This window comes from Carettochelys insculpta, chromosome 7 (genome assembly GCF_033958435.1).
Source record: "Carettochelys insculpta isolate YL-2023 chromosome 7, ASM3395843v1, whole genome shotgun sequence".
NCBI lineage: Eukaryota > Metazoa > Chordata > Testudines > Carettochelyidae > Carettochelys > Carettochelys insculpta.
This window is the reverse complement of record NC_134143.1, coordinates 27,064,593-27,090,714: the sequence shown is the minus strand read 5'-3', so window position 1 is coordinate 27,090,714 and position 26,122 is coordinate 27,064,593. Positions and strand designations below refer to the sequence as shown.

The following is a 26,122-nucleotide window of genomic DNA, read 5'->3' as shown; positions in this document are numbered from 1 at the left end:
TCAGCTTTATTTGTTACTAGATAATTTTGTTGGGGAGAGTTGAAGGATAGATTCTAAAATTCTGTTAACATGTAGTAGTGTGTTTGTAGTAAAAGTAAATTGGTTTTTACTTTTTTCATACAGAGAATTGGAGAAGAAAGCATTTATTGAACCTTTGCGTTCCATTACAACTGGACCAGTAAAGACAGAACTGGAACACAGCAGAACACAAACTACAAAAGAGAGTCATTTACACAGACATTTTGTGGATCCAATGTTGAGTCAGTTGCAGAAGCCACCTCAAGAGACTGGAGAGCGATTAAGCAAATATAAAGAAGAACACAGACGGATACTTCAAGAGAGCATTGAAGTTGCTCCTTTTACAGCTAAAATCAAGGCCCTTGAGGGTGAGAGAGAGAATTTTTCTAGAGTAATGCCATTATCATCTTCTAGCCCCAAAAGCTATGCAGTAAAACATGACAAAGAACCAGAGCATTCTCTGTCAGAACTTTATAAAATCAAGCATTCAGCACCACAGAATTTGCCACAAAGTAACTATTTCACCACTTTGTCTAACAGTGTAGTGAATGAACCACCAAGATCCTACCCATCTAAGGATATTTCAAGCTCATATATCGATAAACAAAATAATTGTCCTTCAACAATAGCTAATCCGCTGTCTCTCACTTCTTTTATTTCTTCGCTTTCAAAACCTCCACCTTTGATCAAGCATCAGCCAGACGGTGAAGGCTCAGTAAGCAAGATAACAGAGCAACTTTCCCATCAAATGCCATCTCAGTCTCTAAATCCTTTTAGAAATGACCGCAGAAGCCCCACTCAGTTGTCAGTTTCATCTTCAAATACTCTCCGAAGTATGCCTGCCTTGCACAGAGCACCGGTGTTTCATCCTCCAGTTCATCAAAACCTAGAGAGAAAGGAAAGCAGCTGTAGCAGCCTTTCACCTCCAACTCTAACACCAGTGCAGCCAGTTAATGCTGGTAGCAAAATCCAAGAATTACAAAAACCACCAACTTTAGTACCGGAACCTAAAGAGGCACAAACAATGTACAAGAGTACTTCTGAGCAGAGCGTGTCAGATATTTGGAAGTCTAATAATGCCCCCACCAATGAAAAAGTTGAACGGCACGTTGAGCGAACCACTGGAAAATCGCAATCTGCCACAGCATCTGTCATTGTACGTCCAACTTGTAGTACAAAATATGATAGTATACCAGTAACACAGTCAGGTTCCAAAGATCGACTTAGTGAAATATCTTCAAGTGGGACAAATCAAACAGATTGTCTGAAATCTGTGGAAGCCAGAGACATCGGAAGAATAATTCTGCCAAATATGAGCTCAGAAACTACACATACACATTATGAAAAAAGCTTTCCAGCTGTCTCACAAGGCAGCGTTCCCAATTCTGTCACATCTACCACAACTGTAATGTGCAGTACCAAAACAGATGTGACCACATCTGCAGCCATAACGACCAGTGTTGCAAGCTGGGGTAGTTCAGACGTGACACTCTCTTTATCCAACACGGTTTTGGCCTGCACGCCACTGGAATGTACCTCCTCTAGAACTGTAAATCAGACAGTGGCACAGACACAAGAAGGCAAGGTCTGTAATACAGCATCGGTTACACAAACCAGTGGCAAGACAGGAAGTGCTCTTCAGCCCATCTGTGGATTTTCTGGCCCAGCTGACTTTATCCATTTGAAAAAACACAAGGCAGCATTGGCTGCAGCTCAATTTAAAAGTACTAATATCAGTGAGGCTGAGTCCAATGCTGTGAAAAATCAGACATTTCCAGCCTCCGTTTCCCTAGACAGTACTATTGTCTGCTATACAATAAACAATGCCAACTGTTTAGGCAATGGGCAAGCTTCCCAGACAAGTCAGCCTAACTGCCACACAAAACTGAAAAAGGCTTGGCTTACAAGACATTCAGAAGAAGATAAGAACACTAATAAAAAAGACAATTCAGGGAACAATGTATCAGAAATTATTAAGCCATGTACTGTCAATTTAATAGCTTCTACATCCAGTGATTTACAAAATAACATGGATAGTGCCATCCTGGCAGATAAACTTGTGAAAGAAGATAAACATACAAGAAGAAAAGCAAAAAGGACTTATGAATCTGGCTCTGAATGTGGAGACTCTGATGAAAGTGAGAGCAAATCAGAACAAAGGACTAAACGGCAGCCGAAGCCAACTTACAAAAAGAAACAAAATGATTTGCAAAGGAAAAAGGGTGATACAGAGGAAGAAGTAAAACCCAATGGTGTTCTTAGCAGGAGTGCCAAAGAAAGAAGCAAGATGAAATTACAAAGCAGCAGTAATACCAGTAAGTATATCACTTGATCTGGTTTAGAAAAGATCAGAAAATAGATGGACATTTGTGATGTATACTACAGTAGTCCCCTGAGTTATGTGAGGGTAGGACTCCTGCATGCCCTCATGTAACTCAAATTTTGTGCAAGTGGAGAGGGAGCTGGGAACCAGGTGGCAGCCTGGCTCCCCTGGGCTTGCAGGATCCAGGAAACTGACCTGGTGCACTGGTCAGTTTCCTGGCTCCTGCAAGCCTGGGTAGCCAGAGCCAGACCTCCACCTCATTCCCAGCTCCCTGCCACTCTGGGAGCCAGGCACAGCTTCTCCCCTGCTGCCCCCAGCTGGCGGAAGCCAGGGAGAAGCTGTGGCACCATGACTGCCTGTTCATAATGAGTTATGTGCTAGCACAAATTATTTGTTCGCTTGAAATTGTGTATAAGCCTCTCAATCTAAAGTAAACATACTGGTGTACTCATGCACTGTCATAAAGCATCAACACCAGCATATTTGTAGTCATATTTGGGTCAGTCATATCAGTTTTTTAAAAAATGGGCAAAAGCTTCAGCCCAAGACAATGTGTACATCTGTAATTTGGGGTGGTGGGCTTCCATTTGAGGGGTAATTTTCATTGACATACCTTATTTCTTTCTCTGACAAGACTAAAAGCAGTTTCTTCAGGATGATCTATTAATATGTCTTTATGTTTGGGGTAAAAAAGGTGCTTTAGAGAAACGTATCAGGTGCTGAGCATATTGCTTCTCCTGTGCTACCCACCTATGCTATCTAAGAGAAGGAAGAATAAACTTGAAATTTGACTTGGATGGTGTGGGTTTTGACACAGGTGTCAGGTTGTGTCTAGACTTTGCAGGAAATAGAAACTGGTCCAGAAGCTAGAAAAACTTTAAAACTTTGGGAAAAATCTGTCTTACTTCTTACAAATGTCTAATTTATTTCTTATTTAAGAAGAAATCTTGTTCTTTTCTTACAGTGTTGGTCCAGTATGAAAGTCCCCATTAAATTGTATTTCATAAAGCTTTTATTAAGATGGTACAAAGGATGGATTTGAATCTTTATTTGAATTTTATAGCTTTCCAGTTTCACAACCTTACTTATTTTAAGATTCTGTAATTGTTTGAAGATTAATTTGTGTCAGGTTCTGCAGTTTCCACAACCACAATCCTATGGACTGGAACAAGTGCTGGTAAAGCACTTGGTCTACTTCTGACTTGTATTTTAATATTTTTACGACGAAAAGGATGAAAAACCATAATTTTCAAATTTAAAAAACAATTTTTTTTAACTAATTCAGGGCCTGAGGTTGAATCTCATATTGTGCATAACTTGTACTAATTCTAGAGGATCCACATACAAGGATTGAGATGCAAACATACATGGGTTTGGTGTAAAGGACAATTGTGTGATAATGTAGGCACACGGATTATATGTCTTAAAAGGAAGTGTCCTTGGTGTTTGTTTTATCTAGTATTCTATCTCCAGGGTAACTGGGGTCTTAAATACTTTCCCTGGCAGCACAGGGTATTATGCGTTAGAATATGGACATACCCCATAGCATCAGTTTCCTTTGCTTTTAGGGGAAGGAAGATAGAGCAATAGTAGGTCTTGTTCCTTTCTGTCATCTTCATCATCCTCCTCCCTGCTAGTCTTGCTAATAGCTTAATGTTTGATATAAATATCTGTCCTCATCCTTTGAGTGCTTGCTCATGTCAATTTCAATTAGGTGAGCATGTGCTACATACATGACTGTTAGAAAGATTTTCTCTAGCTGCTATCCATTGAGTGGGCTGTGGAGCCTCCTGGAATGGCACTAGTGCAGTGTTATACAGGACCTTGCTGACCTGACCACCCCTTGGTTCCTTCTTGCTGCCTGTGCCAGCTGTTTGAACTGTTGCTCTCTTGCCTCACAAACAGTCCACATGCTCCTAGCACACTGAGATTTTGTACTTCATAGTTACTTTAGCAATTAGTAATTTCTCTTCCAGCCTGTGTCCTCCCGGCATCTTGGGGGCATGCCCAAGTCCCAAAGCTTCAAGCCCAGCAGTTCCTGTGCAAAGTCTATGCCTACAAGTGACCCTCACAACTCATGCCTGTGGAGTTTGGGGGGAGCCCATCAGGCTGACCGGTGCAGAATACGCGAAGGATACAGGACATTAAACAGCTTAGTCCGTCAGTCAAGACAATTCAGATGACCATCTCAGTATCTCAGTTTACCAAATGTGTCAAACTGCTGGCACCAATCTCACTCTCCGGTGAAATCTGCCAGCGACAGCATCATGCAGTCCTGCCTACTTCAGCCCCTGAAGGGGTCTGTTCATCCAAACTCTTAAGGACCTCTGGCACTGCGTCCATTCCAGTAACTGGTCCTGATCTTGCAGGACTTGCCACAAATGGAGTCAGTGGAGATTGGACCAACCTCCATGATAGACACATTTGAGATGTCTTGGGGCCTCAAAGATTGAATGGTGCCTAAGTTTCCTGCTCTGTGGGACGGGCTTCAGCCAGCCCCTTCCAAGGGGAAGCCTGCCAAAGTGGGTCTGCTACACCTGCACCTAGGCACTTGGAGTCTTGTTGCTACTTAGCATCCTGGCATGACTCCCATGAATCGCATCAGTCAGTTTGCAGCAGTGGTCCTGAAATAGGACCTACTGGAGCTGCTCTCGTTCCAAAGTATCTCCAGATCAGCAGCTCCTGATCAGGATCTGGATCTCTGTCAGATTCCAAACCCCTCAGCACCAATACCAGTTAATGAGTTTTGTCACCTCTTGGACTCTGCCTGTTGCTTCAGCAAGTGTGCCATGAGCTGCCACCACATTCTGCCTCCCTCTCTGGCACGGATAATCGTCCAGGCACTGTTCCTCCCAGAACTGCTCACTCCCAGTGCTTTTTGAGCTCATCTTCCCAAGGGCAGTCTAGCATTCATTACCCAGCATAGTGGAAATATTCTCCAGCTTTGGACATGACATCTGTGCCCCTCAGCTCAGCCAGCTCCTGGCTTGCTTGTTTGGAGGCTTTAAGGCATTCGACATTGGTGGTCCCCAGGTCCTCCAAAGATACTGGGGTTCCACAGTGGGCCCCCAATGGCAGCTTTGGATCCTGTTAGCCTTCTACTCCTCAAAAGTAAGGGGATTTCAGTTTCCCTAGCACTTCAAAGTACCAGCAGGTGAGCCATGGCTAGATGTGAGCCAGTACTTCGAAGTTCAAAACTTGGAAGTTGCCACAGGGGGAGTTTGCTTCATAAAGTGCTGTGTATGCAGCACAGTACTTCATTACTAAACTCCCAACACCCTAATTACCATCCTTCCTTCGAAGGAGGGGGATAGTGTAGACAAGCCCTATGAGAACAGAGACTACACTCCTTTGATGTCAGGAGGGCTCTTGCCTTCTACATCAATTATATCATGTCCTTTGGAAAGTCCTTTCAACTGTTTGTGATGGTGACTGACACCATAAAGGTCTTGCCAGTGTCATTCCAGTGCATCTCCTCCTGGATCACAGCTAGCATCTGAGCATGTTATGACCTGGCCAAGGTTTCTCCTCCTTCCCTCATCCCTGTATCCTGTGCCTACCGCATGTGTGCAAGCCGCCTCAGCTTCCTTCCTGGCTCGTGTTCTGCTCCAGGAGGTCTGTAGATCCTCTCTGTTCACACTTTCATGTTGCACTATGCTATCGTAGGCCAATCCAGACAAGATGTGGCTTTAAGCACCATAGTGCTCAAGTCAGCAACTCATTGTCTCCAACACTTCTTTCTGGGTAAGGCATGCGAGTCATCTAATTGGAATTGACATGAGCAAGCACTTGAAGAAAAAAATGGCTACTCACCTTTTGAAACTGCTCTTTGAGATGTTTTACTCGCATTTATTCCATACCTAGCCATCATTCCTACTATTGGAGAAGCCAGCAAGACGGGACTGAGGGGAGTTCAGCAGTTCATTTCAGCAGGGATATATGTAGTGCACCATACCATTGATGTGCCACTCCAGGGGGTTCCACAGCTGACCTGATGGGTATCAGCTAGGGAATACGTCATGCTCGCAGTGCACACACGCATAATTGAAATAGATGTGAGCAACGCATCTCAAAGAAAAACAAAAAGCAGTCAAGTAGCACTTTGAAGACTAGCAAAATAATTTTAGGTGAGCTTTCGTGGGACAGACCCACTTCTTCAGACCATAGCCAGACCAGAACAGACTCAATATTTAAGGCACAGAGAACCAAAAACAGTAAGCAAGGAAGACAAATTAGAAAAAGATAGTCAAGGTGAGCAAATCAGAGTGTGTGGGGGCGGGGGGAGGTCAAGAATTAGATTAAGCCAAGTATGCAGACAAGCCCCTATAGTGACTCAGAAAGTGACGGGAACTTTCTGAGTCACTATAAGGGCTCATCTGCATACTTGGCTTAATCTAATTCTTGACCTCCCCGCACCCTCCACTCTGATTTGCTCACCTTGATTATCTTGTTCTGATTTGTCTTCCTTGCTTACTGTTTTTGGTTCTCTGTGCCTTAAATATTGAGTCTGTTCTGGTCTGGCTATGGTCTGAAGAAGTGGGTCTGTCCCACGAAAGCTCACCTAATAAACTATTTTGCTAGTTTTTAAAGTGCTACTTGACTGCTTTTTGTTTTGATAGGGTATAGACTAGCACGGCTTCCTCTCTGTTACAAAGAAAAACAGTTATAAAAGATGAGTAACCATTTTATCTTCGGTATGTACCTGGGCCCTGTTACATTATTATCTGTGTGTTTCACAGTTTTTAACGTTGTTTATTTCTGCAACAACCTTGTGAGGTGAAAAGTGGTTATTATCCTTATTTCGTACATGGGGAACTGAGGCACAGACACTGTAACTTAACAGATTTGTAGAAGAAACCTGTAGGAAAACAGGAACTGAATCCAAGTTATCGCAATCCCATGTTAGCACATTTGGACCATCCTGTATCTGATGTGCAAATTTTGCCCATGTCCACAGACTCTGGATTTTAAGGAGTAAAGGCACATTGAACTGGTAGATACCCCATCTCTTTGTACAGATAAAACTTCATCTTAAATAGTGCTTGAATCCTTGGAGAGAAAAAAATAAGAACTCACTTCTGCCTTGGAACCTACTAACTACAGCTGTGTGTTCACTCGGGGCAGTGAAAAAGGATTGGGATGGGGCACTCTGCTTCTGCCCTTCTCCGCAGCCCAGGTGTGGGAAAAGGTACCAGCAGCACTGGCCACATAGAGGGTAGGGACAGGGTTGCAAAGAAGAGGGAGAAGCTTCTTAGACACCAGATCAGCTCTTAGGAAAGGCCTAGCATCAACCACCTCTGGTCCTGGCTGTGCTTGGGATAGCTGCCCTACCTCTAAAAGCCTGATGTGCGAGCATTGCCTTCTGAGCACAGCCCACAAAGTGCAGACTAAGGTAATGTGGAGCCTCATGAACCCCAAGCACTTCCCTGTCCCTGTAGAAGTCCCAAAGGTAGTGTAGTACCTCTGGGCTATTGCCCTTCATGTGGCAGAGCACTCAGAAGTGCAGCGGCCTGTCCTGTCAGCCTGCAATGCCAGAATTCTGGTGGTGTCTCCCATGATGGGCAGGGATTCAGGCACATGAGCTGGAATTCTGTTCTAGAGGGAGGTCCCCAGACATGGTGCTGTCTCAGGCATGGCCTGGAGGGGAGGCAGTGGCTGCTGGACCTCCACTTGGAGCCAACCAAAAGAAAGGGCTGAGGCTGTCCCCCTCTTCATCGGAGCCTTGTCACAAGTAGTGGAACACCATTCCAACTCCCCCAAAAAGTAGTGGAAGCCCATTCTGGAGCACACCCCAGCACGGCTTGTAAAGTTATTAAAATCAGATTGGCTAAACAGCAATGTATATTTGATAATTGTTTCTCGTATGAAATCTGTGTGTGAAATTGGCAGCATTGTACTCATCAGTTCTGCTCGTTATTTGTATTTAGTGTCAGATCTTCTGAGTTTAATAATAAAAATGTAATAGCTTTTTGTTCCAGTTTGTCCTGTAAAACTATCATATTTGAGAGTGTGAGAACTGCATGCTGTTCCTCCTTGTGTGTAATGAACAAATTGCTTAAGTCCTAGTTAGTTTAAATAGAATTGCACTGGTGCAATCGTGTGTAGTTTACTCTGGATGAAAACATTGAAACAGCAGGGTTTGCGTGTTAAAGATTTTAGCTTTCATCCATTAAAAGTGTGCATGTATGTTTTTTCTTCTTGAAATAAACATTGAATCTGCCTCTCCTTAGTATTATATTTCTTTACTGCCCTGAAAAAATCATGTTACAGCAGCACTTTTCTGTCGAATACCTATTGAAATGACATGACATATATATACCAGAGAGCAATACGTTTGGTTTGCATATGTGATATATCAATCAGAAAAAAAAATATGTAGGGGGAGACAGCAGTTTTGTAAATTTCTCTTGCTTTAAGTTTTTGCTGTTTTTTTGCAGCTGGCATACCTCGTTCAGTATTAAAAGATTGGCGCAAAGTAAAGAAGCTGAAACAAACTGGGGAATCCTTTTTGCAGGATGACTCTTGCTCTGAAATAGGGCCCAACCTGCAGAAATGCAGAGAATGTAGACTGATTAGAAGTAAGAAGGGTGAAGAACCAAGTCACTCACCAGTATTTTGCAGATTTTATTACTTTCGTCGGTAAGTTCACTATTTTAAAATGTTTTTGTTTTTAAAAATCTTTTATTATAACCATGTTTATATTTCTTAGTTCCTTTTGTGTACTGTCGTTGTAGATTGAAAGAAGTAGGCTTTGTGTAAAGCATTATACCAAACATCTGAGCAGCTAACCAGCTTTCCTGAGGCAGAAAAAAAGATGCAGTAGTCTTCCTGCAGCCCAGCCTAGCATAGAGAGAGAATTCATTAAACTGTCCTTATAGCAGTAGAAAAGAACTTTGAATTCACACACAAATCACTCAGTTATGGTAATAACCTTTGGAGTTTCCCTAAGCAATAGTCCGGATTTGATCCCTTCATCCAATAATTGTCTTTGGCCTACCAATCCAGAAGATTGCTTAGAATACACGGTACAAGATTTGGTGAAATAAAATGCTAGTATGGAGATAGCGCACTACTGTGTGTTAACGTGCTTAAGTGTGTGTTTACTAACATAATCATATTCAGTAGGAATTTGAACATTCAGTTGCAGTTATACAAGACTGATTTGGTAATGTAAGCAAGGCCTTAGTTGTAAGATCCTAAAGAAATTCCTTCGGTGTTCAACTTAATATATTTCTGTGCTTAAGTATGATCTCTTACTAAAAGTATTGCTTTATTTTCTTTAGATTTGTTTCCCCTTTCCCCCCACCCCCCTTAGGAAAAAGCATATAGAACAGTTTTTGTTACTATTTTTAAATCCAATCATTTAATTTAAAAATAAATCAAACGTATTGTAGTATCAAATGGAGATTTTTCATTATACTATATGCATGAGGTCTGAATTTAAAATCAAGATGGTTTACTGCTGAGACTCTTCATAGGATTTACTTTATATATAAAGAAAATGGATTCCTTTTGCTACGTGCCGAGTAAGGATGGTGAGAGGTGGAGTAGAGGAGAGGGGGAAGGTGTATCATTTTGGTACTGTAACAGTGATCGTAAAGTATAGTTCAGTTCTGAATGTAGAGCATCTAGTTTTACTGATGCTAATTTTAAAATACTTTTGTGTATGTATCAGTTTATAAATAAACTAGTATAAAATTATTCTGTATTATAGAGGGTTTTATTGTTTAAGAATACTGCTTTGATACAAGTTTACTGAGATACCATTACAACTCCTTGGGAAGTATTTCAAATTGTTTTTTAGTTAAAATAATACAGAGTAGGATAAGATAGAAATTTTTAGGTGTTTTCAAGATAAGAAATGAGCTGAACTGGTTACCTGCAGGTAGTGATCTGTGCTGCAATATAGAAACCAAAGAGCCATTCTGAGATCCTTTGACTGGAAGGAGTGCTAATATACAGAAAATAGGCAGACTGAGTAATCGTTGTGAGCCAGCCTTTGAGAATCCAAGAAATGAATTTAATCTTATTTAGTAACAATGAGAGAAATGCCTTATATTAGCATTAAAAAAAAAAAGAAGTCATGTGGCACCTCATAAACTCACAGATAGTTTGGAACATAAGCTTTTGTGGGCAAAAAAGCTTATGCTCCAAAATATCTGTTAGTCTGTAAGGTGCCACAGGACTTCCTATTTTCTTGACAATACAGACTAACACGGCTACCTCTCTGATAAAGATTAGCATTAGTTTACTAACTGATGTGGTAGTGTTAAAAAGAGGGTTAAGGAAACTGGATCAAACAAGTGATTTACCTGAACAGTTATTCTTTAACTTCAGAATTTTCTCATTATTTCTTAAAACTGAACTTTGGAGCAGTAGAATTTGTTCTACAGGAAACGTGTTTTTCCTTTTTGATTTTAAAGTTAATGTTAGCCTTTTTTCAATTCTGGAGGACTTCTATTGAGTTTTCTTGTTTAGGTCCTCTGAAAATGGAAATCTGGTTTCATCCAAGTAACTTAATCTACATCTTAACATAACTAGTCAGTTTCATACAATCATCAGTCCCTACTCTGGAGAGGAGACAGAATTGAGAAAAAAGAGGTGTAGCAGATCAAAAATGAAGGGGTATTGATGACAAAAAAAAGAAAAAAAAAAAAAAAAAAAGGCAGCAGCCTGGGACAAAGCAAATACTATTAGTTCACATGGCCGAACATCAGATTCACTTAAAAATTAAGTGCTTAAAAAAGTAAAAGAAAAGAAAAAATGAATGGGGTGAACAAAGAAAAGGTATACGTCTTTGCTACTGCAAAGATTGAATCTGATTAACCTGGTCAGTGTTCTTTTATGATAGCATTGCACAATATACAGAGCCTACACATAGGCGTGTTTGTTACTAATAACAGCTGACAAAGCTTAGAATGCAAAGAATAATGAGGTGTATAATTAAATTGTTTCATTTTTAGGTTGTCTTTTAGTAAGAATGGAGTAGTTAGGATAGATGGTTTCTCTTCTCCTGACCAATATGATGATGAAGCAATGAGTTTGTGGACCCATGACAATTATGAAGATGATGAACTAGACCTAGCAACTTCTAAATACATTTTAGACATCATAGGTGATAAATTTTGTCAACTAGTAACATCTGAGAAAACAGCCATGTCCTGGGTGAAGAAAGATGGTAAGGAAATCCTAATACTCTTATTCTGTAATTGTATTTGAAAGATGGCTCACGTTTTAGGCTTCTATGTTAGATCACTACATGTATTCATTGTAGCTGCATGCTAAATCCTTCCATTGCTACTACTGTGCATCATATGGAAATAAAAGTATGCATTGAGTGTCTTTGCTGTGTGTGCTGCATATCCTATTAAATAGAGAATAGTTACTTCTGAATTTTGCTAGTTAGTATTTGTTACTGTGTTTTGTTTTTTATTTTGTATAAATACTGATTCTTAACACAGTATTTTGCTACATAATAGTCACGATGTGGTCAAGACTACATATTGAAGACTGACTTATATAGGATAACTTTTGGATTTTTTTTTTCTGTAATTGCTTCTGGGAGGAAAATCATGATTGGTATTTTTAGGTGAAAATTCATTTCTGTGCTATAGCTTACAGATGTTTACCTTTAAATTTCGATACTTCTGTTCTGTTTACTTTATGTTTCAGCCAAAATTGCCTGGAAGAGAGCAGTGAGAGGAGTCCGTGAGATGTGTGATGCATGTGAAGCCACACTGTTTAACATTCATTGGGTCTGCCAAAAATGTGGGTTTGTGGTCTGCTTAGATTGTTATAAGGCAAAGGAAAGGAAGAGTTCCAGAGGTCAGTTATAATTTTATATAAACTAGATCATTCTCTGTGTTGATTCTAACATGTTCTAGAATTCCTGTTCCTGAAGGTTAAATACTATTATTTTTGCATAAAGTATAAATGTTTCCTATTTTTCAAAGCTTCCTCACCTTTGCCATGACAGTATATAAAACCAAGATTCCCAAAAAGCAGCAGTCACAATTCTTGGTCAAATGATTGCTCGTGTAGATTCCAAGACATGTGTGCACACATTAATGATCCCCAAAAAATTTTTTTCCCTAGTGATACCTATATGGTTGGCTGTGAAGCTGTTCGTGTGCTGCCACCATGGCAGTGTATTTTAAGGCACAGCTGACCCACACTCTGTTTCTTATTGCTCATAATGATCACTGGAACAGTGTGGTCCCTTGCTACAGCAAGTGGCTTCATCTACCCTAGTATAAATAGTTTGAAATTAGTTGTAGCTGTGGTTTAGTTTGTGATACCTGTAGCTTATAAGTTTTGTAGGTTTCCTTCTGCTTGAGTCTTGGCATTCGGGCATGCTACAGTCCCAAGGCTTCAAAGCTTGTGAGAGCTCTGCCGAGTTAATGCCTCCTGGTGACCCTGTCATCAACTGTCTGAAGTGCATGGATAAAGAACACCAAATGGACAATGTTTTCATCCCAGAACTAGGAAGGAACACAGCCACCATCTTAAGTTCCTCATAATTGATTTGGCATTACAGCCCTTGACGCTGGAGTCACCCTTGGTGTGAGTAGTAAGAAGTACTCTGGTGTCGGTGTCTGCCATGGCACCAAAGAAACACTCTGCCCGTAGGCACTTGTCCCCTCATTGCAGAGTTGAGCATACAGTGCTGTTCTCCATCCCCAGTACTGGTGACACAGGCAGACAGGTCAGTCATCTATGAAGGTACCGTGTACAGATGCTGGTGGAGCATGCCCGGTTTGCGGCACCCACAGGCAGCATGGTTGTGCGACACACCCCTGGCTTCAGCACCACCATTGAGCCAGGCTGTGTTGATCTCCCTGGGCAGAGCTTGGGTGGATGAGGACATTGATTCTCCATCCACACATGATACCTTCAGAGCCATCTATATGACATACCAAACATCACCATCATGGCTACTTTCCATGGTGCAGGGTGCAGCACTGAAAGTGTTACCATGGACCTTCATTGATTAATGTCATAGCATTGATGATGCTTATGATAGAACTACTGATTGACTATTGCTTTGGTATTACTTTTGATACTACTTTTATCTATAGCGTATTAATAGTTTTCTAAGGTTGGTGTTTTAAGAATGTAAACCTAGTTACTGGATATGGTGAGCGCTTTATGTGGAAGAGTAAGGATAGTGCTGATGATGGTTGTTCATGTATTCATAAATGGTCCTTTTCGGGCAGATAAATATATGTTCACATTTTCAAACAGTTCACAATTTAACTGACAAATTGACACACAATACTGTTGGGGCGGGGGAAGAAAAGGATTATGATGATATGTTGCTATGGAAGTACACATGGGCATATCTTCAAAAGACTTTTGCTAATAAATTTCCTAATCAGAGATTTCTTTAAGAATTTAAGTAGAGAAGGTTATATACAGGTTGAACCTCTCTAGTCCAGTATGATTTTTAGTTAGCTGGGTGTCTGCTTATCATGGGTGTGTCCAAGTTTCCTGTGGCCCTTTAAAGGGGAGTTGAGGAAATTACTCTTTTTTCATAATGACTTAAACCTTTGTACTTTGAGTGGAGCATGTCATCTACAAGTCTCCTCCGCTTCACTCTGTCTTGGGACAAAACTTCAAGCCGACTCCAGGAGTACTCCAGATGTTGTCTTTCAATCTCAGTAGATGTTCTCCACATTGTCCGAGGACGACTACTTTTGTGTTTTCCTTACAGGTTCGATTTGAGAGCTTGACGGAATATGCTGAATGTTTGTTTTCTTAAAAGTGTGGCCAAGCCATCCCCACTTTCTTCTCCTGAATTTAATGTCAAGTGGTTCTTTTCCTGCTCTGTTCCAAAGCTCCTCGTTTGTGACATTCTTGCCATTTGATGTGAAGGATGTACCTCAGGCATCTGTTTATGAATGTCTGTAGCTTGTGGTTTGAAGACTTTTTAGTATGCCAGGTCTTGCATCCATACAAGAGCACACTCTTCGCATTTGTGAAGATACGCAGTTTTGTCTTCATAGATGTTATTTGTGAACTCCATATGAGATGAAGAGTCTTGAATGTAGCTGTTGCTTTACCTATCCTGGCACTCTTATCCTTGTCTGTTCCTCCATCTTTGCCCATAATACTCCCCAAGTAGGTGAACTACTCCACATCTTCCAGGTCATTCCCTCCCAGTGTGATGGTGATGTTGTTAGACTGGTTGATCCTTATTGTCTGGATCTTTCCCTTGTTAATACTTAGTCTAGTCATTGAGGCAGTTTTGCCTAGCATTGTGACCTTTTCCTCCATGCTTTCATGTCACTGTGAAAGGAGGATGACATTGTCAGCCAAATCAATGTTCTCTACCTGTTTGAAAAGTGTCCACTTAATGCCCCATAGATGGCCATCTGTCATCCTGCTCATAATCCAGTCCATTGTGATAAAACGCAGGAAAGGTGACAATAGGTACCCTTGACAAACTCCTGACAGTATGCTGAAGGATTCTGTCAAGATACTGTTGTGAACAGATCGGCATGTTGAGGGTTCACTCATTGAATGGGTCAGGTAAATAATTTTGGATGGATATCTTGATTTTGATGGGTGACATCAATGAGAAAATTGGAAGTGTAAATAAAGGTAGAGAACAGATCATAGGAAAAGAAGGCCTACTTAACATGAATGAAAATGGAGAGCTTGCATCAGTGACTTATTTCTTCAGTGGTTTGGTGATAAGTGGCAGTGTTTTTCCACACAAAAGGATCCATAAGGTCACTTAGGTTTCACCAGACCATCAGTTAGAAAATAATTCTCCTGACAATTGATAACATCTCTATCAGCAGTTATTTCAGAAGATTTATGCAGGACGTCCATGCTAGAAGAGGAGCAGATGTAGGTTCAGACTACCACCTTTGTCACGTTCAAACTCAAGTTCCAGCTCAAAAGGTACACCACAAAAGTGACCAAGCAGGGACTGAGATTCGACACTGAGCGGCTGAAAGATTTAGGGACTGCTTTCCAAGCGGAGCTGTCCAATAGATATACACTTCCGACAAACCATATCCTGGAAGATGCTACCATGGAACAAATTTGGGAAGACACTAAAACAGCCTGGAAAGAGACCTGTGATAAAACACTGGGGAAGAGGACAAGGTGTCACACAGAATGGATCACAGCAGAAACTCTGAGCAAAATAAAGGACAGAAAACCAGCAATTAACTGCAAAATAAGAGTATCCAAGGCAGAAGCTGAGAGACTGTGTTCAGAAACCAACAGAAGAGTTTAAAAGGCCTTAAAGCGGGACAAGAAGAACTTTGTGGAAAACCTTTCATGTCAAGTGGAAGGAGCTGCAGGCCAGAAAAACTTGAAAGAGCTGTGTGACATCACATGGAAGCAAGCTGGGTAATAGTGTACAGTGAAGGATAAGGAGTGATGTGTGCTGTGAACCCAAGTGAGCAGCTCATAAGAACATAAGAACATAAGAATGGCCATACTGGGTCAGACCAAAGGTCCATCAAGCCCAGCATCCCATCTGCCGACGGTGGCCAATGCCAGGTGCCCCAGAGAAGGAGAACAGAAGACAAGTGATTTATCTCGTGCCATCCATCTCCTGCCCTTGTTATGAAGGCTAGGGCACCATACTTTATCCCTGGCTAATAGCCATTTATGGACCTGACCTGCAAAAATTTATCAAGCTCTTTTTTAAACCCTAATAGAGTCCTGGCCTTCACAGCCTCCTCGGGCAAGGAGTTCCACAGGTTGACTGTGCGCTGTGTGAAGAAAAATTTCCTTTTATTAGTTTTGAACCTACTACCCATCAATTTCATTTGGTGTCCCCTAGTTCTTGTATTATGGGAAAAGGTAAATAATTTTTCTATATTCACTTTCTCCACACCATTCATGATTTTATATACCTCTATCATATCGCCCCTCAATCGCCTCTTTTCCAAACTGAAAAGTCCCAGTCTCTCTAGCCTCTCCCCATATGGGACCCTTTCCAAGCCCCTAATCATCTTAGTCGCTCTTTTCTGAACCTTTTCTAATGCCAATATATCTTTTTTGAGGTGAGGAGACCACATCTGCACGCAGTACTCGAGATGTGGGCGTACCATAGTTTTATATAGGGGAAGTATGATATCTTTTGTCTTATTATCGATCCCTTTTTTAATAATTCCTAACATCCTATTTGCCTTACTAACTGCCGCTGCACACTGCGTGGATGTCTTCAGAGAACTATCCACTATAACTCCAAGATCCCTTTCCTGATCTGTCGTAGCTAAATTTGACCCCATCATGTAGTACGTGTAATTTGGGTTATTTTTTCCAACATGCATTACCTTACACTTACCCACATTAAATTTCATTTGCCATTTTGCTGCCCACTCACTCAGTTTGCTGAGATCTTTTTGTAGTTCTTCACAATCCCTTTTGCTTTTGACTGTCCTGAACAACTTGGTGTCATCTGCAAACTTCGCCACCTCACTGCTTACCTCATTTTCTAGATCATTGATGAACAAGTTGAACAGGATCGGTCCCAGGACTGAGCCCTGGGGAACACCACTAGTTACCCCCCTCCATTGTGAAAATTTACCATTTATTCCCACCCTTTGTTTTCTGTCTTTTAACCAATTCCCGATCCATGAAAGGACCTTTCCTCCTATCCCATGACCACCTAATTTACATAAAAGCCTTTGGTGTGGGACCGTGTCAAAGGCTTTCTGGAAATCTAGGTATATTATGTCCACTGGGTGCCCCTTGTCCGCATGTTTATTAACCCCTTCAAAGAATTCTAATAGATTAGACAGACACGACTTCCCTCTGCAGAAACCATGCTGACTTTTGCCCAACAATTCGTGCTCTTCTATGTGCCTTGCAATTTTACTCTTTACTAGTGTTTCTACTAATTTACCTGGTACTGATGTTAAACTTATCGGTCTATAATTGCCAGGATCTCCTCTAGAGCCTTTTTTAAATATTGGTGTTATATTGGCCGTCTTCCAGTCATTTGGTACCAAAGTGGATTTAAAGGATAGGTTACAAACCACTGTTAATAACTCTGCAATTTCACATTTGAGTTCTTTCAGAACCCTTGGGTGAATGCCATCTGGTCCTGGAGACTTGTTACTATTCAGCTTATCAATTAATTCCAAAACCTCCTCTAATGTCACTTCAATCTGAGTGAGTTCCTCAGATTTGTCGCCTAAAAAGGCTGGCTCAGATTTAGGAACCTCTGTAACATCTTCAGCCGTGAAGACTGAAGCAAAGAAATCATTTAATCGCTCCGCAATGGCACTGTCTTCCTTGATCGCTCCTTTTATATCTTTATCATCCAAGGGCCCCACTGCTTTTTTAGCAGGCTTCCTGCTTCTAATGTATTTAAAAAACATTTTACTATTGTTTTTTGAATTTTTGGCTAGCTGTTCCTCAAACTCTTTTTTGGCTTTTCTTACTACATTATGACAGTTAATTTGGGAGTGTTTATGTTCCTTTCTATTTTCCTCACTAGGATTTGACTTCCACTTTTTAAAAGCTGCCCTTTTCTCTCTCACTGCCTTTTTAACATGGCTGTTTAGCCATGGTGGTTCTTTGTTAGGTCTCTTACTGTGTTTTTTTATTTGGGGTATACATTTAAGTTGGGCCTCTAGTATGGTGTCTTTAAACAGTTTCCATGCAGCTTCCAGGGATTTTAGTTTAATTACTCTACCTTTTAGTTTCTGTTTAACTAGCTTCCTCATTTTAGTGTAATTCCCCTTTTTGAAATTAAATGCCAGAGTGTTTGACCGCTGCGGTGTTCTTCCCAACACAGGAATATTAAAAGTTATTATATTGTGGTCACTATTTCCAAGCGGTCCAGTAACAGTTACCTCTTGGACCAGATCCTGCGTTCCAGTCAAGACTAGATCGAGAATCGACTCTCCCCTTGTGGGTTCCTGTACTAGCTGCTCCAAGAAGCAGTCATTTAAGGCATCAAGAAATTTAATCTCTGAATCCCGTCCTGAGGTGACATGCACCCAATCAATATGGGGATAATTGAAATCTCCTATTATTACTGTGTTTTTTATTTTGATAGCCTCTCTAATCTCCCTTAACATTTCAGCATCACTATCACTGTCCTGGTTAGGTGGTCGGTAATATATTCCTAATGCCATATTCATATTAGAGGAATGAATTGTTATCCATAATGATTCTATGGAACATTTTGATTCCTTTAGGATTTTTACTTCATTTGATTCTATATTATCCTTCACATATAGTACCACTCCGCCACCCGCACGACCTGTTCTGTCTTTCCGATATAATTTATATCCCGGTATGATAGTGTCCCACTGATTGTCCTCATTCCACCATGTTTCTGAGATGCCTATTATGTCAACTTCCTCCTTTGATATGAGGTACTCCAGTTCACCCATCTTATTAGACAGACTCCTAGCATTAGTGTAAAAGCATGTTAGAAAACTACCACTATTTATATGTCCGCCTTTCACAGACGTGGTGGATTTTTTTATGCACGATTGTTTCACATCTGATCTTGCCCATATATTATTTCCCACGTTCCCTATCTGACTAACTTCTAGGGAATCCCTGTCTATGGAGCCTCGTGTAAGAGAAGTCTCCGTCCGATCCAGGTGCTCCCCCGCACCAATCGGCTTTCCCCCACCTCTTAGTTTAAAAACTGCTCTATGTCCTTTTTAATGTTTAATGCCAGCAGTCTGGATCCACCTTGATTTAGGTGGAGCCCATCCTTCCTGTATAGGCTCCCCCTACCCCAAAAGTGTCCCCAGTTCCTAATAAATCTAAACCCCTCTTCCCTACACCATCGTCTCATCCACGCATTGAGACTCTGAAGTTCTGCCTGTCTATCTGGCCCTGCGCGTGGAACCGGAAGCATTTCAGAGAATGCCACCAAAGATGTTCTGGATTTCAGTCTCTTTCCTAGTAACCTAAATTTGGCCTCCAGAACATCTCTTCTACCCTTCCCTATGTCATTGGTACCAACATGTACCACGACGACCGGCTCCTCCCCAGCACTGCCCATAAGTCTGTCTAGATGCCTCGAGAGATCCGCAACCTTCGCACCAGGCAGGCAAGTCACCATACGGTTCTCCCGGTCATCACAAACCCAACTATCTATATTTCTAATGATCGAATCCCCCACTACTAAAACCTGCTTCTTCCTAACAGCTGGCGCTCCCTCCCCCGGAGAAGTATCCTCGGCACGAGAGGATACAACATCACCCTCTGGAAGGAGGGTCCCAATTACGGGATGGTTTCCCTCTGCTCCCCTTGACTGCTCTCCTTCCCTGAGCCTTTCATCCTCCGTAACAGCCTCAGGACTGTCAGATTGGAGGTGGGACAGCCCTACTATGTCCCGGAAAGTCTCATCCACAAACACCTCTGCCTTCCTTAGCTCCTCCAGTTCAGCCACCCTGGCCTCCAAAGCACGCACTCGGTCTCTCAGGGCCAGGAGCTCCTTGCATCGAGCGCACACATACGCCACCCGCCCACAGGGTAGGTAGTCATACATACTGCACTCGACACAATAAACAGGATAGCCCCCACTCTGCTGCTGGGCTTCTGCCTCCATTTCCTACTCTAGTTATATATGAGGGTTAATTAAATGTTTCAGATAGAGGTTGTTATAAAGGATTTAGTTTAAGGGCAACAGAAGGAAGTCACTGGCTCCCTCCAAGCTCCCCCTCTCAACTCCCCTCTCCAAACTCCCTCCTGTTAGCACGCACCCTGTTTGCCAGCACCCGGTCGCAAAGCTCCCTGGTCGCTTACTAGCAGGGTTTAAGTGCTCAGCCTCCCTGATAGCTCCTCCCTCTGCCTACAGCTCAGCCAATCAGCACACGGTGTTTCAATTCAAACCTAATCAGCTTCCAACTGCCTGCCTGCCTGAGCACACGGCCTTTCAAACAAACAAACAAACACTCAGCTCAGCACTCCAAACAAACAAACTCCAAACTCCAAACAAACACACAAGCCCAAAACCTCCAAATATAAGCAGCCACTTACCCCAAGGTGCTTTAGTTTGCTCCTTCCTTCTCCTCCTCCAGGACAGCCTCTCCAAACTCCCTCCTGTTAGCACGCACCCTGTTTGCCAGCACCCGGTCGCAAAGCTCAGTAGACAGAAGAGTTCCTGAACCACCCTGCCCACTTGGAACCTTCGGAGTTACTACCGACAGATATACTGCTGCAAATTTATAGCAGCAGACCTACAAAAGAGGAAATCAGAAAAGCCACTGCCCATCTGAAAAGTGTTTACAAGCCCCTAGTCCAGACAACATCCCTGCAGAAGCAATCAAGACAGGTAGTAAGACATTAGTCAACATGATGTATTATCTATTTGGGACACTGAAGAGATCCCACAAGACTGGAAACACAACTATCTTATCGAGCTTCCAAAGAAAGGCAGCCTGAAGGAATGCAAGAACTGGAGAGGCATCATGTTATTGTCCATTCCAGGAAAAGAGTTCAGTAGGATTCTCTGAGAGAGAGTGAAGACAGAAATTGACAGATCAGCTCAGGGAAGAACAGGCCAGCTTCTGAAGTGAGAGGTCTTGTACTGACCAAACAGCAAGTCTGAGTGATCATAAAACAGCAGCTTGAGTGGAATCCCACCTGTACATAACCTTCATAGTCTTCAGAATGTCTTCAGCAGTATTGATAGACATACTATGGACACTGCTCCAACTCCAAAGCATTTATTATCCTGATGCTCTTCACAGGCTCTTAGCGTCCAGGACACTGTGTATGTGCATATTGGCTTGGCTTGGATGTTTGTGAATGTTAGAAACACTTGGAAAGTTGGGTAAATCATGTTAAAACAGTCTTTAAAGCATGAATTCTAAAGAGATGGGGAAAGGTTAAAAAAAGTTACAAATTTTAAAAAGCAAAATACAAACAAGGGTCTTTTCAGTCTTGGTGGCAGTGGGGAGTTTTATATCTTCCTTCAATACTGCTAGAACAGCAGTATGCTGGTTTTGCTCTACAGTCTAATTTCCAGTGATACATCGTGCGCTGCTTATGTACTGTACCTATGCTTTGGCACCACCAAGAAATTGCAGAAACACAGGCTTTTGTCTGAATGATTCAGCTCCGTATTACATTATTTTTCCTGGAACCAGTGTTTGTTTTTGCAGTTGCTGAATGTAATAGGAGAATGACGTGCTGGTTTGGGGCAGCCATACCACAAATGTCAGAGATTTAAATGTTCAGTTATTTAAGTCCAGTGATTTTTTTTCTTAATTTCTCTGCACAGACAAAAGCCCATCCTATCATCATTTCTTAGGTTTTTTGTGACATCATCAAGCATACCAGCCAAGTATTGTGAAGTTGCATGAATATTTAATTAGCTCAGTTGCATTTTTGTGAATGTCTTTCATTTTACTAGTTGAGTGGGCAGCCCTAGTGGGTGAAGTCCTATTTTGTCACAACAAGAGGACAAGCTTCCTAATACACACAGATCTCACAACATTTAATTGGTTGGTTGGTTATGAAGTGGGGACTTCTTTTAAGAGTAACTGACCATTATTTCCATGGCCCAAGCAGTTCTGTGCCTCCCTTTAATTAAAATACAAACACTAAAAATATGACAACGAATCAAATATTACCAGAGCATTCCAGTTCACTTTTAAGTATAATGTTTTGCAATAAAAGTCATCGCAGCAGTTGCGGGTATTCCACATTAATTTAAAATGGTCAGGCTGTGTTTGAATATAAATTTTTCCGTCTGATACAGGTCAGCAGCAGTTTTTGAACCCAAAACATAGCTCAGGTCTCATCTGATTTAGTTACAGGAGTAATCTGTGATTGAAACAAGCAGTTGTCTTTTCTGTGGACAGTCTTTTAAAGGGAGACATAACACACAGTTTGCCAGGGGTTGTGCAACTATCTGAGAGATGGTACTGGAATGTTAGGTATCAGGATTCCTGAGTTGTGTTCTTGGCTTTGGGAGAAAAGCATGGTCTACACTCAGTCCACATAACCAAACATAAATTTTTATTCTCAGTATTGTCCAAATGCGCTGTCTGTCAGCATTTTATTTTTGAGAACGCTGGACATGTACTAATTCTGCAACTTATAACTGAGTAATTGTTCTGTTGTACAATATGTACTAAATGTGTTCAAAATAAAAGACTGAAAATGCACAATTATAAAATTGTCTTTACACACATAGCTACTTAAAATGAAAGTGATTTTAGTTATATTTTTAACTTTGATCTAAGGCAGTTAAACCATAGTGCTTGAGTATTGTGTTATGATCAAGAAAAACCTCCAGTTCCACAAGCATCTCAGTGTTAGCCCCCTGTACTTGGGATGACTTAATTGGGGCTCTTTGTAGCTGATCACCCACACAGTTTATTGTGGGATTAGGGTTCAGACTAGAGTTGTACAAATTTTGCGATATCAAGAGGGGAAGGCTTTTCCTACTTCTAGTTTCTATTCATTCTTCAAAAGGTCGGTTACAAAATTTAATGTAATATGCTAATGATAAAATGTATTGAGTAAATATTTGAGTCATGGTGTATGATGGTTGTATTTTGTTCGTGGTATATGACACGTACATGAGTGTGTTAAAATTATGTACTTTAAGGTTATCCTATTAAGTGATTTACAAAATTCCTTTGGTTGTAAGAAAGTTTGCTGAATGTTTCTAATATCCAGGATAAGAGAAATTTGGTGCATTGTAAATTTTTCAATGTAAGGAAAATAGTTTGAATGTGTCTCTTAGCCTGCCAATGGGCGCAAGCAAAATATATTACTACAGCTGAGCAAAGTGCAAATAGATTTGAAGACTTCATAAGAACATAAGAACATAAGAACATAAGAATGGCCATACTGGGTCAGACCAAAGGTCCATCAAGCCCAGCATCCCATCTGTCGACGGTGGCCAATGCCAGGCGCCCCAGAGAAGGAGAACAGAAGACAAGTGATTTATCTCCTGCCATCCATCTCCTGCCCTTGTTATGAAGGCTAGGGCACCATACTTTATCCCTGGCTAATAGCCATTTATGGACCTGACCTGCAAAAATTTATCAAGCTCTTTTTTAAACCCTAATAGAGTCCTGGCCTTCACAGCCGCCTCGGGCAAGGAGTTCCACAGGTTGACTGTGCGCTGTGTGAAGAAAAATTTCCTTTTATTAGTTTTGAACCCACTACCCATCAATTTCATTTGGTGTCCCCTAGTTCTTGTATTATGGGAAAAGGTAAATAATTTTTCTATATTCACTTTCTCCACACCATTCATGATTTTATATACCTCTATCATATCATCCATTAAAGACAGGCAGCATGGTATGATCGATGGAATTCCAGGCTGTGTTTCTGTCCCATTTCTGTCCAAAAATAATGCAGCAGGTCCGCGCAAAGTCACCTCTCTGTCTTGGCTTCTGTTTCTTTATCCAGCCTTTGTCTTTGTCTTAATATATGATTTGTACAGTGCCTAGATAAATTCAGTCCCTATTAATAGGACCTCTATGTTACTGCCCCAGTAAAGATTTTAATACAGGTTGAACCTCTCTAATCCAGAACACACTCATCCAGAAATACCATAATCTGGTTTCATTTTAGTTAGCCAGATGACCACTCATGTGTATGGCCAAGTTTCCCGTGGTCCCATAGAGTTTGTTTACAGCTGCCAGTACTGGCTGTTAGTGTTCTGTGCTGTTATTGAGTTGTAATTTATTCCTAAATGTCTTCTAAGAGTCCAGTAAGCAGTGGAAGAGTTAGTAATGTGCTAGAAAATATTAACCTCCCATGGTCCAGCAAATTCTCTCGTCTTACACCAGTCAGGTCCCAAGGGTGCCAGACGAGAGAGGTTCAACTTGTATAAGCTGTTCTCATCTCTTTCTGTATGATAAGAATTTTTCGGTGAGAACTCTTCAATTGCCTGAATAGGAACTGTAGGATAGATTTTTACTCATGCAAAAATAACATCTAAATGTAATAACATGAGTAAGCTTTGAAATTTAGACAATGATGTGTGCTGTGGACATCTTTGCCTCTATTTATATTAAAAATCCATTCTAATAGTCTTTTCTGTGAAAATATTACAAACAAAGAGAAAGACATGTTAGTCTATACACTATCAAAGACAAAAAGCAGTAAAGTAGCACTTCAAAGACTAACAAAATAATTTATCAGGTGAGCTTTCATGGGACAGACCCAATTCTTCAGACATAGCCATGCCAGAACAGATTCAATATTTAAGGCGTAGAGAACCAAAAATAGTAATCAAGGTTGACAAATCAGAAAAAAAATTATCAAGGTGAGCAAATCAGAGAGTAGAGGGCTTGGGGGAGTCAAGAATTAGATTAAGCCAAGTTTTCAAAAGAGCCCCTATAATGATCCAGAAAATTCCCATCCCGGTTCAAACCCTGTGTTAATGTGTTGAATTTGAATACATGAGAGAGTTCAGCAGCCTCTCTTTCCAAAGTAGTGTGAAAATTCCTCTAAGGTTGAGGATTCTCACCAACAGCCACAGTCTGTACCGCAGGAACACCAGTCTTGGGACTTTTCCTTGCAACAAAACCCGCTACCAGCTTTGTCCACATATCTATTCTTGGGATACCATCACAGGACCTAACCAGGTTAGTGACAGAATCACGGGCACATTCTCATGTTCCTCAACTAACATCATATATGCCATTATGTGCCAACAATGCCCAGATGCTTTGTATATTGGACAGACTTCAAACTCTCGAAAACAAAGAGTTGATGGGCACAAAACAGACATAAAAACACTCCTGATCCGCAAACTGGTCAGCTGACATTTTAATGGAGTGGGCCGTTCTGTTAATAACTGAAGAGTTTGCATGTTACTGAAGAGGAATCTTCACGCTACTTTGGAAAGAGAGGCTGCTGAACTCTCTCTTATACTCAAATTTGACACATTAACATGTGGTTTGAACCAGGATGGGAATTTTCTGGGTCATTATAGGGGCTGTTTTGCAAACTTGGCTTAATCTAATTCTTGACTCCCCCACCCCTCTACTCTCTGATTTGCTCACCTTGATAATTTTTTTTCCTGATTTGTCAACCTTGATTACTATTTTTGGTTCTCTGTGCCTTAAATATTGAGTCTGTTCTGGTATGGCTATGGACTGAAGAGGTGGGTCTGTCCCATGAAAGTTCACCTAATAAATTATTTTGTTGGTCTTTAAAGTGCTACTTTACTGTTTTTTTGTTTTGATAATACAAACAAAATGTTGGTCATACAAGGTTCTTATATACAACATCTGAGTATAGGTGTAGAGTGTTCTAAATAATGGTTTGGGAATATCTGTGTATTAGATAATTTGAGTAATAGTCACAAGTGAAATAAAATAACTGGAAATGTTATTTTACAGATAAAGAATTGTATGCTTGGATGAAGTGTGTAAAAGGGCAGCCTCATGATCACAAACATTTAATGCCAACTCAGATTATTCCAGGCTCTGGTAAGATTGCATAAAAAACAACTTAAATCATTGTTTGTGTGGAAATACCTAATTATTTTAAAGTTCTAGTAATTTTCAGTATTGTTAAAAGCTGCTTCTTGCACAATGTGCCCTCAGCAAGTGGGGAGACAATAGGGAGAGGTACAGAGGGAGAGGATGCAGCGTGAGACTTGATGGGTGTGTGTGCAGGGAAATGTAGGGGACGCAGGGAGTAGTGGATAGGGAAAAAGTAGGATTTGCCCTTTGTCTGTTTTATGCTGCTCCTGAATGGTCTATGGCAGTCAGAGTATTCTAGCAAATCTGACCATAAAACTTTATTTAAAAAAAGAAACTTGATGCATTCCAACCATAGAAATATTACAAGGTGACATTCTCT

The 26,122-nt window shown here is 41.1% G+C and overlaps 1 protein-coding gene across 6 annotated transcripts in view; it reads left to right on the top strand.

The window, feature by feature from the left end:
• The window catches only part of JMJD1C (jumonji domain containing 1C), a 276,168-nt gene that overhangs the window by 220,923 nt on the left and 29,123 nt on the right, over window positions 1–26,122 (top strand). For all 6 annotated transcript variants that reach the window (XM_075000187.1, XM_075000184.1, XM_075000186.1 and 3 more), the window contains 5 exons: window positions 124–2,333; window positions 8,779–8,980; window positions 11,305–11,519; window positions 12,014–12,166; window positions 25,657–25,746. In XM_075000187.1, the coding sequence (XP_074856288.1) occupies window positions 124–2,333; window positions 8,779–8,980; window positions 11,305–11,519; window positions 12,014–12,166; window positions 25,657–25,746 (2,870 nt within the window). The remainder of the gene's footprint in view (window positions 1–123; window positions 2,334–8,778; window positions 8,981–11,304; window positions 11,520–12,013; window positions 12,167–25,656; window positions 25,747–26,122) is intronic.